The following is a 16,550-nucleotide window of genomic DNA, read 5'->3' as shown; positions in this document are numbered from 1 at the left end:
ACTCAACCATGTCGATCGGTTACAAGACAAGCTATACAAACATCACGTTCACAAGCCATAGCCAGTGGCCAATTAAGCGGAGACATCATCTTCATCCGTTCTCTACCTGTTTTTTTTACAAGTAAAAGCTTGTGATAATTGCTATTTTGAGGATGTTCCATATTTTCTCCTTCGCCTCACGATATTTTCTTAATGGGCAGAATGATCTCGCGAGTCGCGACATATTGGATGATCGATATCCCACCAAACAATTCAATGTAGGCCACCCGAGAATAAGGAGATGTCTGGCTTTTTCTGTGGGTGGGGCCCACTATGATCTTCTCCTCGGCCGATAAAAATCCTGATGATCCCTCCGTGTCTCCCGTTCGTTAAATTATTTAACCTTACTTCTAATCATGCGATTCATGCTCACTGTGTTTAATATAATATATAAGGTAAACAACTTTCACTGCATTATAGATCCTCTCTTTTATGTGAATAGGTAAAATTTACCAAATTTTCAAGTTTATCTGATTCGCATCCTCCGGTGAGATATGTATTCTACTGAGCGCCGCTTGTTGGTGAGGCACGATTCTGGTAGAGCAGTGGCGTCGAATTTTTTTTTTTTTTTTTGACATGTTCGCACAAGAGGGGGGAGGGAGATTCGAACTAATGATCTCCACTTCATAAAGTATGGACCCAGCCGATTGAACTACCTCTTGGAGACCTATAGCGTCGAATTTCTTGCCTCTTAACATGCTGCAACCGTAATCAGTCGTTGTGTTGTGCTACTTGCTTGCTGGTAAGTTATTTTTTTGTAGAAAATAACGTGATGGTTGGAATATGACGTGGCGAGGATGCTATCCTATGCGTCACACCGCCCTCATTGTGATGTGGGTAATTGGCTGATTATCTCACTTGGCCCATTGGGGCCGCCCAAAGTTTAGGGCGTAATTGTTTGGTGTTAAGAATATTATATTAGAGTTATTTACTTCCTTAGGTATTATTAGTTTATTAGGTTTACATTTTCTTAATCTATTAGGTTATTTGTCTCTCTATAAATAGAAGCTTCTGTATTCATTATCATTATTAGAATAAAATATCAATACAATGTAATCCATTGTGTGCTTTCGCTCTTTATTATTCTTTCGTTTCTATATATCTTCATTATTTTATCATAGTATCAAAATAGGGATCAGAACATTCTAACAGGCGTAAGTCTGTATTCTTGCCCCGGAGCTAGTCGGGTGGATACTTAGTAATATATCAATTCAGGTTCTGAAGTCATTATATAAGAATTTGTATACAACAAAACATTGATCCATTATAAGTTTTTGTTTTGTTTTTCTTAATTTCCACCTAGGACGAACTGTCAGCCCATAAAAAAGAAAAAAAAAAAGACAAAGAAAAAAGAAAGAAAGAATAATTTGGTAAAGCAAGCATATTATTATTCTGTTGCCTTTCAATGAAATTGACTTTGACGACATTAATGTTGACTCTTGAAGATGAAGTAAACGTTCACATCACATGATAAACAGAGTGGTAAAAGAAGCTCTGGTTCTTTTCTCCTGGGACACCCTTTTAAGCTTTCCTCTGTTTTCTCTCTCTCCCTTTGTTTTTGTTTTTTTTTTTAATCCCACCAGCTACCACCACATAGAAGAAAGCAGCCGACAGTGTTTTATACTGTTCAGCAGTCTCTTTAGGAAAAGCAAGTAGATAAATAAATATATCAATAAAAAAGTTTGTGATTCAATAAAGAAAATACGAGAAAGAATCAAATAAATGACACTACCGATAATAACTTATCGGCATGCAGTTTAAGAAAGGAGTCGTTAAAAATGACAGTTTTTTAGGCCGTCCAAATTATAAGCTAATTGGAGATATTTCTATTGCAGCGATAAGAATATTTGATAACCATAGCAAGAAATGTTGTATTGAGATTGATTTTACCGAAGCTATTAAAGATGAGCTCTATTTCGATATCTAATAAGGAAGGCGTTTTATTGAAGGTTAAGGGACATCGGATTTGGATCTACCACTCTGCATAAGCAAACAAAAGTACCATCGTCTACAAAGAGACGGAGGAGGAGGAGGAGGAGACGACGAAGAAATGACACACATTTGTGTACTATTGATTTTGTTTTTCAGCAAATGATGTGATGTCACAGCGCAAAGCATGTCTTTTTCTAATTATTTTTCAAAATGATTTTATAAGTAATATTTGTTGATGGACATGCGTATATTAATTTAATTGGGCATGGGGGAAAGGAAAGCATGAAGCTAGTTCTAATGATCATGAGCATTAACATTTCTCTTATTCTGTTTCCTTCTCTCTTTCTGATCAATAATTAACTGTTCCCTGTATTGCTGGCCACCATCTATATATAGCTTTTCGTATTATACTTGTGCAAAAGCATTTTAAATTAATCAAAGATTAAATTATTTTATTCATATAATATTTAAAAACTCAATAATATGTATTTTGTTTATTATTTTGCATGAAAATTTAAAAAAAAAAATGAAGATTATATACTCAATATATTACGATATTATATTAAGACTGGAGAAATTTGTGGGCCTAACTCATCTAATAAAATTGGTTCTACAAGAGAGGGATGTCAATTCTTTATAAACATACACAAGGTCTTGTCCACAAGTAATGTGAGATTATTTCTCAACAGCCTCCCTTACGTGCAGGTCGGTATTTTTCCTTATCCTTGTTACGAGTAAGTAATACGGGCTCTATTTGTCCTATGATAAGCTCTAATACCATGAAAAAATTTATAAGCCTAACTCATCTCATAAAATCAATTCTACAAGAGAAAGTTGTCAATTCTTTATAAATATGTCTAAAGTTTTGTCCACATGCAATGTAAGATTATTTTTGGACAGAGACAATGTAAGTAAGTGATAAATTAAAATAAAATACCAATTGTGTGAATGCTTAAGCCATTTTTATTAGTAAAAGAGAAGAGAAAGGCCACATGTCATCTGCCCTAGGGGAAAGAGGCTGCCCCGGTTTTGAAGGGAGTCCCGGCCGGCCCCCCCATTTCCATAGGGTTCCATTAAAAGGCTGGAAGTTGGAAGTTTGAATAATTTAGAGTCCGCCAAAGAAATGGGGTCCATCGTGGGGAGCAAGTAGCAATTATTATTGGTATTTTCTGAAACGACGTAATGATCGTCTGAAATGTTCCACCGCAGCTCAGGCCAGTACTTGTACGGCGGGGGGGACTGATTGTAGGTTGAGTGAACCTCAAGATAGTTCCGGGTAATTATTCGGGTAACAAATTATTGGGCCATCCACATTATTCGAACAATTATAGCAATAGCTTTAGATAAGAAATATAACTTATTTTCAAAAGAAAAGAAAAGAAAAGAAACATAATAATTAATCTAATGTTGTGTCTATATGATGTTGTTACTAAAGTACTAATTAATTATATATGTTATGCTCAGACAAAAAAACAGAAGAAGAAAGTACTGACGATGTTATGCTTAATGGGTTTTATTTATCCTTTTATTTTAGATTGTGTTTAGTCCCACAATTTTGCTGGCTAAAAAAGTGTTTTTAAACAAAATAGCGAAAAATGTCTTACGTTTGATTTGAAAAAAAAGTAAAATATAGGGTTAAATTTATTTTATCCTCTGAAGTTTTATGAATTTTTAAATTTGAACTCTAATGTTTAAAATTTGGCAATGTATCTCCCTAATGTTTTAAAAATTTTCAATTCAAACATTTCGTTACTAATTTCCATCAAATTGGACGGAAATCTATGAAATTACATAATTACCCTCAATTTTTTTATTTTTATTTTTTAAAAAAAATTTATTTCCATCCAATTAGACAGAAATTAGTAATGGAGAATCCGAATTAAAATTTTTTGAAACATTAAAGAGGTACATTGCTAATTTTTAATTTCATGTAACTTGCAAGAAGTATAATTTTAAAAACACACGATTTAAAATCGTACGTGACAGACGTTGCTGTGATGTGGTAGGTTATTAAAGTTTTGGACGAAACATAGACAAAAGACTGACGAAAAATGTTATGGGTCAATAAATTCTTTATATTTGGTTCATATTATCTTATAAATTAAATAGATTAACTGTTAAATTTATGAGGTCCATCATTAACTTATGTGAGAGTCCATATAAGTTCACAAATTTAATAATTAATTTGTAAGATAAGATAGGTCAAATATGAGAAAAATATTGACGTTTAACATTTATCGGAACTGAAAAGGTCAACTGAAAAATCACAAGTACCCTTTCTGACAAATTTTGGGCTCAATCAAGAGAGAAAAGGGCTTGAAGTTACAAATGCGCGGCCAATCCAGTCTCTTGTGGTGGGAAGTTGGGCTATGATACTCTGTCTTTTATGGTGACATCGACTACCCACAGGCCAGCCCAATCATGTGTTCCACAACCCGGTAGGAAAATAAAAAATAAAAAAAATCATATAGTTTTCCTCCTATTTGAATATAATCAGTAAGTTTTTAATTTCAAGTATAAAATTTTTTACAGAGTTTTTTTTTTAAATTGGGTTGAAAAACTTTTCTAATTCAGTCTATAAAAATGACATGTCATTTGAAAATGTAAGATACACATTTTTTTTTTTTTTTTATAACAATGACAAAGTTGAAATAAATAATATTAAAAACGTATGTGCATCTCATATGTTATTAAAAAAAGAAATACACGTCATTTTTATAGATTGTGTTGAAGGAAGTTCCTCCTATTTGAATATAATCAGTAAGTTTTTAATTTCAAGTATAAAATTTTTTACAGAGTTTTTTTTCTAAATTGTGTTGGAAAAACTTTTCTAATTCAGTCTATAAAAATGACATATCATTTGAAAATGTGAGATACACATGTTTTTTTTTTTAATAACAATGACAAAGTTGGAATAAATAATATTAAAAACTTATGTGCATCTCATATGTTATTAAAAAAGGAACACACGTCATTTTATAGATTGTGTTGAAGGAAGTTCCTCCAACCCAATTTGAAGGAAAACTCTGTCTTAAAATTTTTAGGTTTTGTCCAAATTTTAAAGTTGACTATTCATCACTTTACCCTTAAAGTTAAAATCAACATATTTCATCTACCAAGTGTGTCTCATTTGATACGCCAAAGCCTATGTCAGCGCTCAGTATTAATATTAGCATTTCCATGTAAACATCAAAATTAACAATTTTTCCTCTAATGTTATAAATCCAAAAAATTATAATGATTAAGACGTGGGTTTTTGTTTATGGAGTTAAGTTTTTTTTAAAATATATATAAATACCTTAGTGCTTAATGCTGATATGAACACTGGCGTGTTAATTGAGATACACGTTACATATGACATCCGTAATTTTGATAGGAAAGTGACCCTATAAAATTTGGACAAAACCTAAAAATCATATTATTGAAATTAGAAAACAAATTAGATAAAAAATAAACTAAAGGTTAAATATGATTTTTTTTCTTTAAAAAAAAAAAAAAGGAAAAAAAAGAATTGAATACTATCTTGACGGATTCTGTTTTCTGTTAAGTTCCGTGAAGTTTTATCAAACGAATTCCTTTTACTCTTCTCAGTCCAATCTCCTGCAAGCAACCTCCACGTGTCAAAACCAGAACCAATGCCCATAAATATCCCCTCCACTTCTCTCCCAAAATCTTTGCTCTACCCTTTTAAAAATCCTTTCTTTTTTAACTCTTTCTCTGCAATGAACTGTTCACTTTCTAACGCCATGAGCGCCAGAGCTCTGCTCTACTCTCTATCCCTCACGCCCAAAGCACCTCCTGATATTTCGGTTCGAAAGAAAATTCCTGGTTCCGATTCCCATTCCAAACCCAGGTGCCCGTTTCCTTTGCTGATTCGGGTCCGGTTCTCCTCCTCCTCCTCTTCCCAAGAACAAGGTTACTCTGTCTTTCGGGTCTCGGCACGAAGAAGCTCCGGGAAAGTGTGGGCCGATGTCAAATCCGAGACTTACGATGTATCCGACTCGGTTCCGGATTCTGTTAAGTTTGAGGAGGCCCTGGACGGTGTCGTTCTGGGGGAAGAGGAAAAGTTGGAGAGCTCAGTTTCCTGGCGGGAACAGTTTCCAAAACGATGGGTCATTGTCGTTTTGTGTTTCTCGGCGTTCCTACTCTGCAATATGGATAGAGTAAGCAGCTTTTGTTTCTCAGTTTTTTTTTTTTTTTGTTCTTTTCTTTTCTTTTGTGTGTGTGTGTGTTAATTGTTATGTTCAAAATGAAGCTTAGGAAATTGTCATGCTTCAATGCTAGTTATGAGAAGTAATAATAATAGGAATACAATGTTGGTTTCGGTTATTTCTGTTAATTACTATCGTTATACAGTTAAAGTAGCCGTTAAAGAAGTTTGAGTCTTTGGGTGGTGAGAAACTTTGAACAGATTATGTTTGACAGGTGAATATGAGCATTGCCATACTTCCAATGTCAGCAGAGTACAATTGGAACCCATCAACAGTTGGTTTGATACAGTCTTCGTTTTTCTGGGGTTACCTCCTTACTCAGGTTTGTTAATGCAGCCTTGTCTTAATCTAGTCTATTACTCTATAGTAATATGGTTATTAGTCCCATGTGTTGAACTTTCTTTGTTCATGAAAGGAAAAAGTTATTACCTATGATCATGTGGATGGAAGATGCTAAAGTATTATTTAAATGATTAATTTCATCATTTATATGACTTAAGCTTTTGAGATGATCTTTGATTTAACATTATATTAGCGCAGAAGTCTTGAATTCGAATCTTGTATAACCATTAATTTCAGTTAAATATTTTGCATCAACTTAACCTTTTGGGATAAACGGTCTCATTTTAACTTTGTAACTTTGAGTGAAGGTTGCTGGTGGCATATGGGCAGACACAGTAGGTGGAAAGGCTGTCCTGGGATTTGGTGTTGTTTGGTGGTCGATTGCTACAGTTCTCACTCCCGTTGCTGCTAAATTAGGGTTGCCTTTCTTGCTTGTTGTTCGTGCTTTCATGGGGATCGGTGAGGTTGGTGCTATTCTAATTATCTTGTAAAATCAATTTTTTTTGGAAAGAGAATGTTGTAATATGCTTTTATCCCATGAGGTGATGACTAATGTACTATGTTTTAACACTTGTCTTGAATAAGTTAGTGACTAATTTAATAAGTTCCTACATTATGTCATTAGAGATTTGATTTATCTTATCAGGCAGATGTATCATATTTAACGATAAGATTATCTTGTCAAACATGTCTCAGTAATTTGGTTCTCTTTCAGGGTGTTGCTATGCCTGCCATGAATAATATTTTGTCAAGATGGATTCCTGTAGCAGAGAGAAGTAGATCATTAGCATTGGTGTACAGTGGGATGTACCTTGGATCAGTCACTGGCCTGGCCTTTTCACCTTTTTTAATCCATCAATATGGATGGCCATCAGTCTTCTACTCCTTCGGTTCTCTAGGAACAGTTTGGGTTGCTGTGTGGCTAAGTAAGGTAATGTTTGCAGCATTTATGGAAGCATTACAGATTAACATGTTGCTTTTTGGATAGATTTTACCATTACAAAGTTTCAGTAGTTGTAATTTATTCCTAATACTTCAAACTTTTTGGATCACAAGTTCAATTTTTAGCTTTTGTTTTTTAAATATCTTTGAGAATTGAAATCTCAGATATACTTATGTCACCTCACCTGTTCTTCTCTTCTTCCGGGAATTGTTGTTGTAGGCACATAGTTCTCCTCTTGAGGATCCTGAGCTGCGGCCCGAAGAAAAAAAGCTGATCCTTAGCAACAGTGTTTCCAACGAACCTGTTAAAACCATACCTTGGAGACAACTTTTGTCAAAAGCACCTGTATGGGCCCTAATAGTCTCTCACTTCTGTCACAATTGGGGTACATTTATTCTTCTAACATGGATGCCAACGTACTATAACCAAGTAAGTCTTTATACTTCTTGCAATTTAGACTCCTTTAATTGTGGGGGGCTGTTGGAAGATATCAAGTTTACTAGTTTCTCCAACAATTTTCTTGTGTGGAATATTTTAATTTTCAGCTTTACCATCTTGTGGTGTGTCAACATAAATGCTTAAACCTATGGGTTCCTACTTAATTGCCATTTTTTTGTTAAATTCTGATGGCTCTTTGGGCTGCAAAATCTGCAAAACTGTATAATCTTATTGGCATCTTAGAGAAGAGGTGCTGTTGCTTGCATTCATTGTATTGACAGAGTAAATACGTTTTCTCTGACAACTCCCTAGGTCCTGAAGTTCGATCTTACAGAATCCGGGCTTTTTTGTGTTTTGCCTTGGCTTACAATGGCATTTTCTGCAAATCTTGGAGGGTGGATTGCAGATACACTTGTTAGCAAAGGTTTATCTGTGACAACGGTTCGCAAGGTAGCAATCATTTTGCTTATACTTAAATCTTTAAGTTTCTCAAGTGCCAATTCAATTTTCTATAGAAATCACATTCTATTGAGATTTAAAAAGGGAAAAGAACTGGTTTACTTATTACAGATTTCAAATAATTTGCCAGTTTAAGTCATCTTCCCACTTTGCTTTGCTGTAACCTTTAGTAAACTCTCTTGGTCACTTTTCTGTACTGCTAATAAAGTATTTTACATTCTTCCCTGCAGATCATGCAAACAATTGGCTTTCTTGGTCCTGCATTCTTCCTAACTCAGTTGAGCCATGTTAATTCTCCTCAAATGGCTGTTTTGTGCATGGCGTGCAGCCAGGTTTGCTTCTTACTACACGTTTAAACAGAAAGGAGTAAATTCCACAAATTTACCACATTTATTATTTTCTTGTTTTTGTGTTCTCTTTAGCTTCACATCTACAAGCTATAAGATCATCCTAATCAACATTAACTTCTTTTCTTCAATAGGGTACTGATGCATTCTCACAGTCTGGTCTATATTCAAACCACCAAGATATTGCCCCTCGATATTCTGTGAGTATTGTATTATTAACTCTTTAGTCCTAGATTTTGTTTACATGTGCTTTCATTCATGAAATTACTGTGAAGACTAGGGAAAAGTTAAGTGGGTTTTATTTTTTATTTTCCATTATTTCCTCAGGGTGTATTGCTTGGTCTATCCAATACTGCTGGGGTACTGGCAGGTGTTTTGGGAACAGCAGCAACAGGCTACATCTTGCAACATGGTTAGAACTTCTCTCTTGCACTTTTTTAGCAACTTTGAAGCAAACTTGGTACCCAAAAATAAGTGATTAAATTTATCGTTTTCTATCCACTTGAGTTTTTGGGTATAAATAATAATTTAACAAGAACAGCATCCTTTTAACTATCTCTTCCAAAACTTAGCTATACTAAATTTAGTTGGTGAAGACTCCCAAGGAGTGTGAAAAATGATAGTATTCTAAACATTCAATTTCCCAATGAGGACAGAGCTCTACACTGCTGATGTTCTTTCTTTAGGCGGTTACCAAACTCCTACCCGTTACCTGTCTTCCACCTGCTATTCTTGTGGTCATGGTCTTATTATGCTCACTGCTCTTGTGTTGTTTGTTATTTGAGACAACAAACTGATTCTTATCACCCACAATTTCTCAGGCTCATGGGACGATGTTTTCAAGGTCTCTGTGGGGCTCTACTTGGTTGGCACTGTAGTTTGGAACCTTTTCTCAACTGGGGAGAAGATATTGGATTAAACTAAAGATATTTGATCTGATTCTTCATATGCAGCACTTCAACTCCTGAGCTAATGTATAATATACAAGAGTTCAACTGCAAGGAATGTTGGAAAAAAACAAAGAGATCAAATTTGAGAAGAGCAAGATCATTGTAATGGGTATTCATTCTTATGCTTGAAGATCATTTGCAGAATTCTTTTCCACATGGGGCATGGAGCTTGAGTTTAGCAGAGTGAATGCCCCCCCATCTCTTGAACACTTCGATGCCATCTGAACAGAGGAAGGATACATACGTAAATTTGCACCAGACACAGCCTGTAAATGTTGTATTCAAATCAACTAACACCAATTTTGTGATTGTGTTGCACACATAATTTCAATAATATTGTTTCCCCAATCTTTTCTTCTGATGCTATTCCTCTATTTCTTTTATCATTGTTAGAATATTAATTAAATGATGTGTTAAATACTAAAAACCTCATAAGGTTTGGACACTTTATTTTTTTTTCTCCTAAGTTTGGATTTGTATCACAGGAGGTACTTGTGGCTTTGATAAAGACCAAATTGGTCTTTTCATCCATTGACCGTTAGTTGACTTAACGGAAGTCCATGTCACTGACATGTGGACCAATTAAAATTTGACACCTGGCATAAGTGGCTTAGACCCAGTGGGTCAGTGAGACTGAGACTGAGACTGAGACTGAGAGAGAGAGAGAGAGAGAGAGAGAGAGGAGTCTGTTGACGAGTCAACATTTGAAAGTCTAGAAGTAAGGCTGTCTACACCAAGAATGTATATTTTAGGAAGTCTTTCAACTGGAACCCAGTTTCAAAGAATTTCCTAACGTATAGATGAATGACTTTGAACATACTCACTTTGCTTCTCATTCCCGATTCATTGTTTTTGTCTTCTTAGTTTCAAATTTAGAGGATTAGATTTAGTTACAGATATTAGATTAAGACAAATCACGAAAAAGACATTTGAAACGAGCGTTTCATTCAAACCTGATTTCATTACTCTTTACTGTCGAACAGGCAGGCCAGAGAGAAGCCTCTAGAACCCGACCAATTGGGCTGGGCTAGAGTCCAATAACATTCCATTTCTAACACGCCATCGATAAGTCCAAACTTCATAGCCTGTAGTTATATATATATATATGATTCTTGAGGTTGTCTATGCCCAATTTGAAAATTAAACTTTCATTAATTAGGTGGCCACATCATCACTGATGACATCGCCACTTATGTCAGGTATCGGATTTTAATTAGTCCACGTGTCAGTGACGTGGACTTCCATTAAGTAAACTAACGGTTAATGAATGGAAGGACCAATTTGGTCTTTATCAAAACTACAAGTACCTCCTGTAATACAAATCAAAACCTAAGGAGAAAAAAATAAAGTGTCCAAACCCTAGGGGGTCCCTTCAATGATTAAATCAATCATTTCTTATTAGTTTAAGCTTTTGAGATTAGTGATTTATCAGTTATCACGGTATCAAATCAAAGCTCTTAGTCTTCAATTTTTTTTTTTTTTTTTGGGTGTATCGAGTCTTCACTCTTTTACATTAGCCGAAGAAGGAAGAGACTAAGGACCAACAAAAAAAAAAAAAAACCGGGAATACATTGGACATTTCAATCTTTAAGATCCACATGGAGGCTTGTATGGGCCGTGACCCCTCCAAATTGTTTAATAAGTTTTAATGTATAAGGAAGATTTTAGGCTTATTGTTAAATGGCCCCTACAAATTGTTTAAAAAAATTCTCTCTGCACACCGTAAACATTAGACAAAGTCGCAACGTAGATCCCATGCCTTATTGGGCTGCAATCTTCCTTTTTCTTTTTCCCCGTATTAAGCTTTAAGTGGTTGATGTTATGCACTTTGTTTAACATCGATATTCTTATTTACAGTGTATCCTGCATTCTAGTGATGAAGGAAAGTAGACTTTCCACATCTCCACTTTCTTGTCCGTGCGGGAAGAACCACTAGAATTACATGCAACAAATCTAAATTTGAATCATAAAATAAATCTTTTTTTAAAAAAAAAAAAATTGAGAGAATATATAGGGAGGGTGCTTGGAAAGATGAATACTTAATACCCATTTTTTTTTCAGGTATAAAATTTGAAATAGAAAGAACAAATAATGAGCTTTTCTACTTCTTCCTATTTGTGCTGCATTTTGACAAATCAATGTTGATAGCCATAAAAGAGCAGAAAATATTTCCAGTACATAACATGAGCCAAAAATCAAACAAGGAAATAAAAGGAGCAGAAAATATTTCATTTCTCTCATACCAGCGTTTCCATCAATTTTCTTAACGATTCAAAAGCCCGCATTCCAAGAATACATAATGAACTAGAAAATTTGTAAATCCTGTTGCAAAAGCAGCAGTGATGATCTAGCACCTCTCCTTACCATAAAAAAAAAAGAAAGATTTTGCATAGTTGGGGAAGATAATTAACTACTGAAGAAAGGCAGGGAGGGCACCTTACTCTTCATTTTTAACAATCTTTGTCTTCTTTGATTTGTGGTGATGGGAACGCCCAGAGGACCCCCCTGATGAAGTAATTGCACTATGACCTCGTCCTGAGTCTTGCGGAGAGCGCTCCATAGAAACAGGGGAATTGTGCACACGTCTTCGTTTTGGAGTCTTTGATGGCTCCCCAACTTCCGATAAGGAACTTCTTTGTCTGCTACTATGCGAGGAAGGATGTCCACTTGTCAATTGTGACCCTCTCAGCATAGTACTTTGCATAGAAAATTGTCGCGAAGAATTTGTCAGTGACAGCCCCCTGGATTTCTGAAAATGTCTCAAATTGATGGGATTGGGTTTTTTAATTTCATCAGGCTCTGGATGATAGATAAGGTTAACGAGACGTGAAATCTTCCCAACTGCAAACGCATATATATTAAATCATATGAGTGCACGAAAGCTTAGACATCAACAATAGGAACAACACCAATAATAAAGGCAACAATAATAGTGATAACCTATTCAAACGATCATGCTACACAGACAGAATTGATCTCATCTATGGGTCAACTGATCACGTGACAAATGAAAGACATACAAACTAGATGTTGGTGATGAAACTTCACTGGATCAAACACCAAAAACAATCCTTCAAAGTGAGAAGCATGGATAACTTTGATTGTATAAATTCCTAAATAAATATATGATTTCAGAATCTAACTATGAACCATATGAGGATTACAGATAATTAAATATCAGACTTATGAACAGAGGTCTCAGTATGGCACAAATGACTAGATGAGTTGCTAGATTGGAAAAGTAAAAATAACCATGTATTCATTTATTAATTTTTCTTTGCTAGGTAAATACTTTGGAGGATGATACAATGAAACAAAGAACAAGGCAGAATATAGAGGAAAAATCCTAAAGATATCAAACTTCAAAATAGAAACCAAATGAACTAAACTAGGACAATTCCTCTCAGGCACTTCTTTTTCTCTTCAATGACTTTTAATGCTTACTTAAGCATTCATTAAAAAAAACGCTTCATAAGCTGTCAGGCAGAAGGAACAAGACCAAAATGGCCAAAATGGATCCCAATGGACAACCTCATCTGAAAAGTTTACATTATTGAAATAACACACCCAAATGAATTGACTAAAACACATGGATATCAACACAAATAAGATAGAAATATAAAAACTACTGATTCAACTTAATTCATATGGGTTAACACTGGATGAAGCTTGAAAGATATAAGAAAGATGAGGAAAAAAGAAAGGAAAGATGCTTATTTACAAGCATACCAATTTTTGAATCTGATGCAGAATTAAGAAAAACTGTTGCATTCGACTCTTGAGCCACAAAACTGAGATCACAGACTTTTCCTGTCACAATGCACAACACTGAATAAAAATAGTTCTGACAAATCATTTGCTGCAAGCAGTAAGTTACATTTAAATCAAGCTACATGAGATGCTAGAATAGCTAACACAAGAAAAACTTGGGTGCTGAGACTAGAGTTTCCCCCATGTACTGACATAGATAATTCATATTTACCCGATGAATTGTCAAAACTCCCCGACTGTCCATCTTGATGAAGCTGGAGTGACATTTCCTGCCCATCCACTCCAGGAAGCTGCAATACCCATAGATCAATTGATAAACTTAAAGACTTGCCATGGCAACATCAACTATAATGGCAAATTTCCAGTGACTTTCAAATAAGATCTTTTTTTGATAGGTGACTTTCAAATAAGATCTTTTCACTGTTAGATCTTTGATGCTATGGAAGTCAAACCCAGACAACTATTTTATGCTCGGATTGAGCTCCCTCATGTCAAACCAGTTATTTTTGAGTTAATAAGACAGGTAGACCACACTTTACCACATAATACAATTTTGCAAAACAAATTGGCATTGACCCTCCAACTAATTCTAGGTTTAAAAATTTTCTCTTCAACGTGAAACAACAACAACAGTAACATGGCAATTACAGTTTGTTAAAAACCTTGCTTCATGTTGGTTTTGTTTTTTTGTCTTCCACCCTAAAAACTGTGTCAGCATATACGAAAGAATAAAACTTACCGGTTTACTAGGTGGCAAACGAATGAGCCAAAGTTCTGTGGAATCTGTTGAACTAAGATCAATGAGTGGTTCCTTGGCCTCTAACTGAAACTCTGGAAGAGGTTTGTAACCTTGTTCATCGTCAGAATCCATTCCCTCAATCTTTAGGTCACAAACAACCAACTGTATTTCCAAAAAGTAAAGCAACGTTCTGATCCCCTGGGAAGAAAATCACGGCCGATTATGCTCTCCGAGCTCTAGAACGTGCGGCGTGAGAGCTGAAAGGCTGAGAGAGGCGAGAGGTACAGCGGCGTGCGTGAGAAAGGAGAAGAGAATAAGAAGCTTGTTTGGAAGCAAGTTCAATTGGGCTCAAACTTGGGCTTCCGTTTTGGGTCAGTTTTGAACTGGGCTTCACACTATGTCAGCAAAGGTCTGTCCTTCAAACAGTAAAATAGATGAATTGTCAAAGTGCGGGGAGAAACAAAGAAAAAGACATTGAGAGAGGTTAAAATCTGATAAAGAGAAGAACAAAATAAACATAATGATCAATATAAAAGAGTAAAATACCACAAATAAGTAATATCAAGTAAGAAAGCAATAAGAATATAAGCTGCACAAAAACTTAATAAAACAACAATCAATCTTCTAAAAAAAAAAAGAAGCCAATGAATGCACCCCATGCACCCAGCCTATACATCATACCTAAAGGTCCTAAACAACCAAAACCTGACGCAAACAGAGAAGAAAAACAAGGGCCCAACAGCAATACAAATTTCAAGAATAATTACAGCAATTAGCAAATGCTTATCCAAAAAAAGAAAATTTATTTGCAGGAAAAATCAAGGTAGCGTAAATCAGATCGAGGTTGAGTAAAAGACTAAAAATCTATCATTTTCATTCCTATGTATTCCTAAATCCGAATAATACAAACAAACTCGAAAATAAATGCAAAATCAAAGAATAAAAATCTAAACCCTCAATTAGTTCAAAAAATAAAAATCAAAGAAAATGAAGTAACTCGAAAAATCTATACCTGAAAAGACGGGAGACGAGAGAGAGATACGACGGCTTACCGCTTGCAACGAGAAAGCGAGGGAGACGACGGTGAAGTTAAGCCACCGGACACGATGGGAGACGAGAGAGAGACACAACGGCGTGCCGCTTTCAACAAGAGAGCAAGAGAGAGAGTCAACAGACGGCCGCGGGAGGCGAGAGAGAGGGAGGCAGCCGGAGAGAGACGGCTGCGCGGCGTGAGAGAGAAAGGCCGGAGGCAGGGCCGCGGGAGACTGGAGAGTGGAGAGGGCAGCAGGTGTGAGGAGTTAGAGATTAGGGTTCAAATGAAAGTGTAGTTTACACTCAAGCTTAAAACGACGCCGTTTTGAGTTTCAATTAAATTTTTGGGAGAAGTTCACATACCCCTCAAACTACCACTAAGACAATGTCCCCCAAACTTTGACAATATCATTAACACCTCAAAACTACCAAAACCTAAGGCTAGCAATAAGACAAAAATACTCTTATAGATTTCTAAAAAATAAAAAATAAAAATAATTTTTTTTAAAAACGAAAATTTTAATTAAAAAAAAAAACGATTTTTTTTAAAAGCAATTTTATTCGAACTTTTTTTTTTTTTTTTGAAACATAAATTTTTATAAGAATTTTTTTTAATTATGTTTTAAAAAATGAACATTTTTTATTTTTTTTAAACGAATTTTTTTTAAATGAAATTTTTATTAAAATTTTTTTTTTAAAAAAAATGAAAATTTTCAATTTTTATTAAAAAATCTTTTTTTAATTTTTTTCTTATTAAAAGGATTTAAAAAAAAAAAAAATTGGCCATTCCTTGGATTTTTTTTTTTTTTTTTTTTTTTTTTTCTTTAAAGGGGAAATCATTCCAGTCTCATTAATTGATGAATGATCATGAGCATAAAGCTCTTACATTACAGAGCAAGCTCTGAGAAAATCATAGTTGAAGTTACGAGGTTACAAGTCATAAATACATACATAACAATTTAACATTTAAGGCCTATCTATAACATCAATATTCACTAACCCATAACTAATCTTCAGTTGTAACAACAGATCTGTTCCAGACAGACTCAATTCAATGCATAGGTAGCTCTTATTCTTCAGCCCTGAGAGTAGAAGACCCCATGCCGAAACTCATCATCCTTAACCCAAAAGCTAAGATACTGTTCACATCCATAACCCAAGGGTTTGGACCAGATATGGGGATAACGACAGTCCTTATTCAAACAAGTTATAAAGAAAATGCAAAAATAAATAAAATAAAATAGATAAAAAAAAAACACACACACACACACACACAAAACCAGCAGACGACAACATCGGTGGAGGCGAAGCAAAAACCGCATGTGTGGAGCACATGCAAAAGAGTGA

The 16,550-nt window shown here is 34.9% G+C and overlaps 2 protein-coding genes across 4 annotated transcripts; one reads left to right on the top strand and one right to left on the bottom strand.

Moving 5' to 3' along the window:
• The first annotated feature begins 5,663 nt into the window (after positions 1 to 5,663).
• On the top strand, positions 5,664 to 10,025 carry PHT4;1 (phosphate transporter 4;1). Of its 2 annotated transcripts, XM_059573821.2 has the most exons (10): positions 5,664 to 6,134; positions 6,397 to 6,504; positions 6,833 to 6,988; positions 7,240 to 7,455; positions 7,687 to 7,896; positions 8,218 to 8,355; positions 8,595 to 8,696; positions 8,846 to 8,911; positions 9,039 to 9,123; positions 9,533 to 10,025. In XM_059573821.2, exons 1-10 carry the CDS (start codon positions 5,694 to 5,696, stop codon positions 9,628 to 9,630), a joined length of 1,620 nt encoding a protein of 539 aa, XP_059429804.2. In that variant the 5' UTR covers positions 5,664 to 5,693; the 3' UTR covers positions 9,631 to 10,025. The 2 variants fall into 2 exon arrangements, with proteins under 2 accessions (XP_059429804.2, XP_059429805.2); XM_059573822.2 differs by lacking the exon at positions 8,218 to 8,355.
• A 1,831-nt stretch (positions 10,026 to 11,856) lies between these two features.
• On the bottom strand, positions 11,857 to 15,461 carry LOC132163647 (mediator-associated protein). Of its 2 annotated transcripts, none has more exons than XM_059574016.2 (5): positions 15,184 to 15,461; positions 14,172 to 14,587; positions 13,644 to 13,722; positions 13,391 to 13,471; positions 11,857 to 12,502 (listed from the first exon to the last, which is right to left on the bottom strand). In XM_059574016.2, the coding sequence occupies exons 2-5, from the start codon at positions 14,301 to 14,303 to the stop codon at positions 12,099 to 12,101; spliced, it is 696 nt and encodes a 231-aa protein (XP_059429999.2). In that variant the 5' UTR covers positions 14,304 to 14,587; positions 15,184 to 15,461; the 3' UTR covers positions 11,857 to 12,098. The 2 variants fall into 2 exon arrangements, with proteins under 2 accessions (XP_059429999.2, XP_059429998.2); XM_059574015.2 differs by having other exon boundaries at positions 14,172 to 14,582.
• Positions 15,462 to 16,550: the final 1,089 nt, after the last annotated feature.

Source organism: Corylus avellana, chromosome 8 (genome assembly GCF_965113065.1).
Source record: "Corylus avellana chromosome 8, dhCorAvel1.hap1.2, whole genome shotgun sequence".
Taxonomy (NCBI): Eukaryota; Viridiplantae; Streptophyta; class Magnoliopsida; order Fagales; family Betulaceae; genus Corylus; species Corylus avellana.
This window is presented reverse-complemented; position numbering and strand designations above follow the sequence as displayed.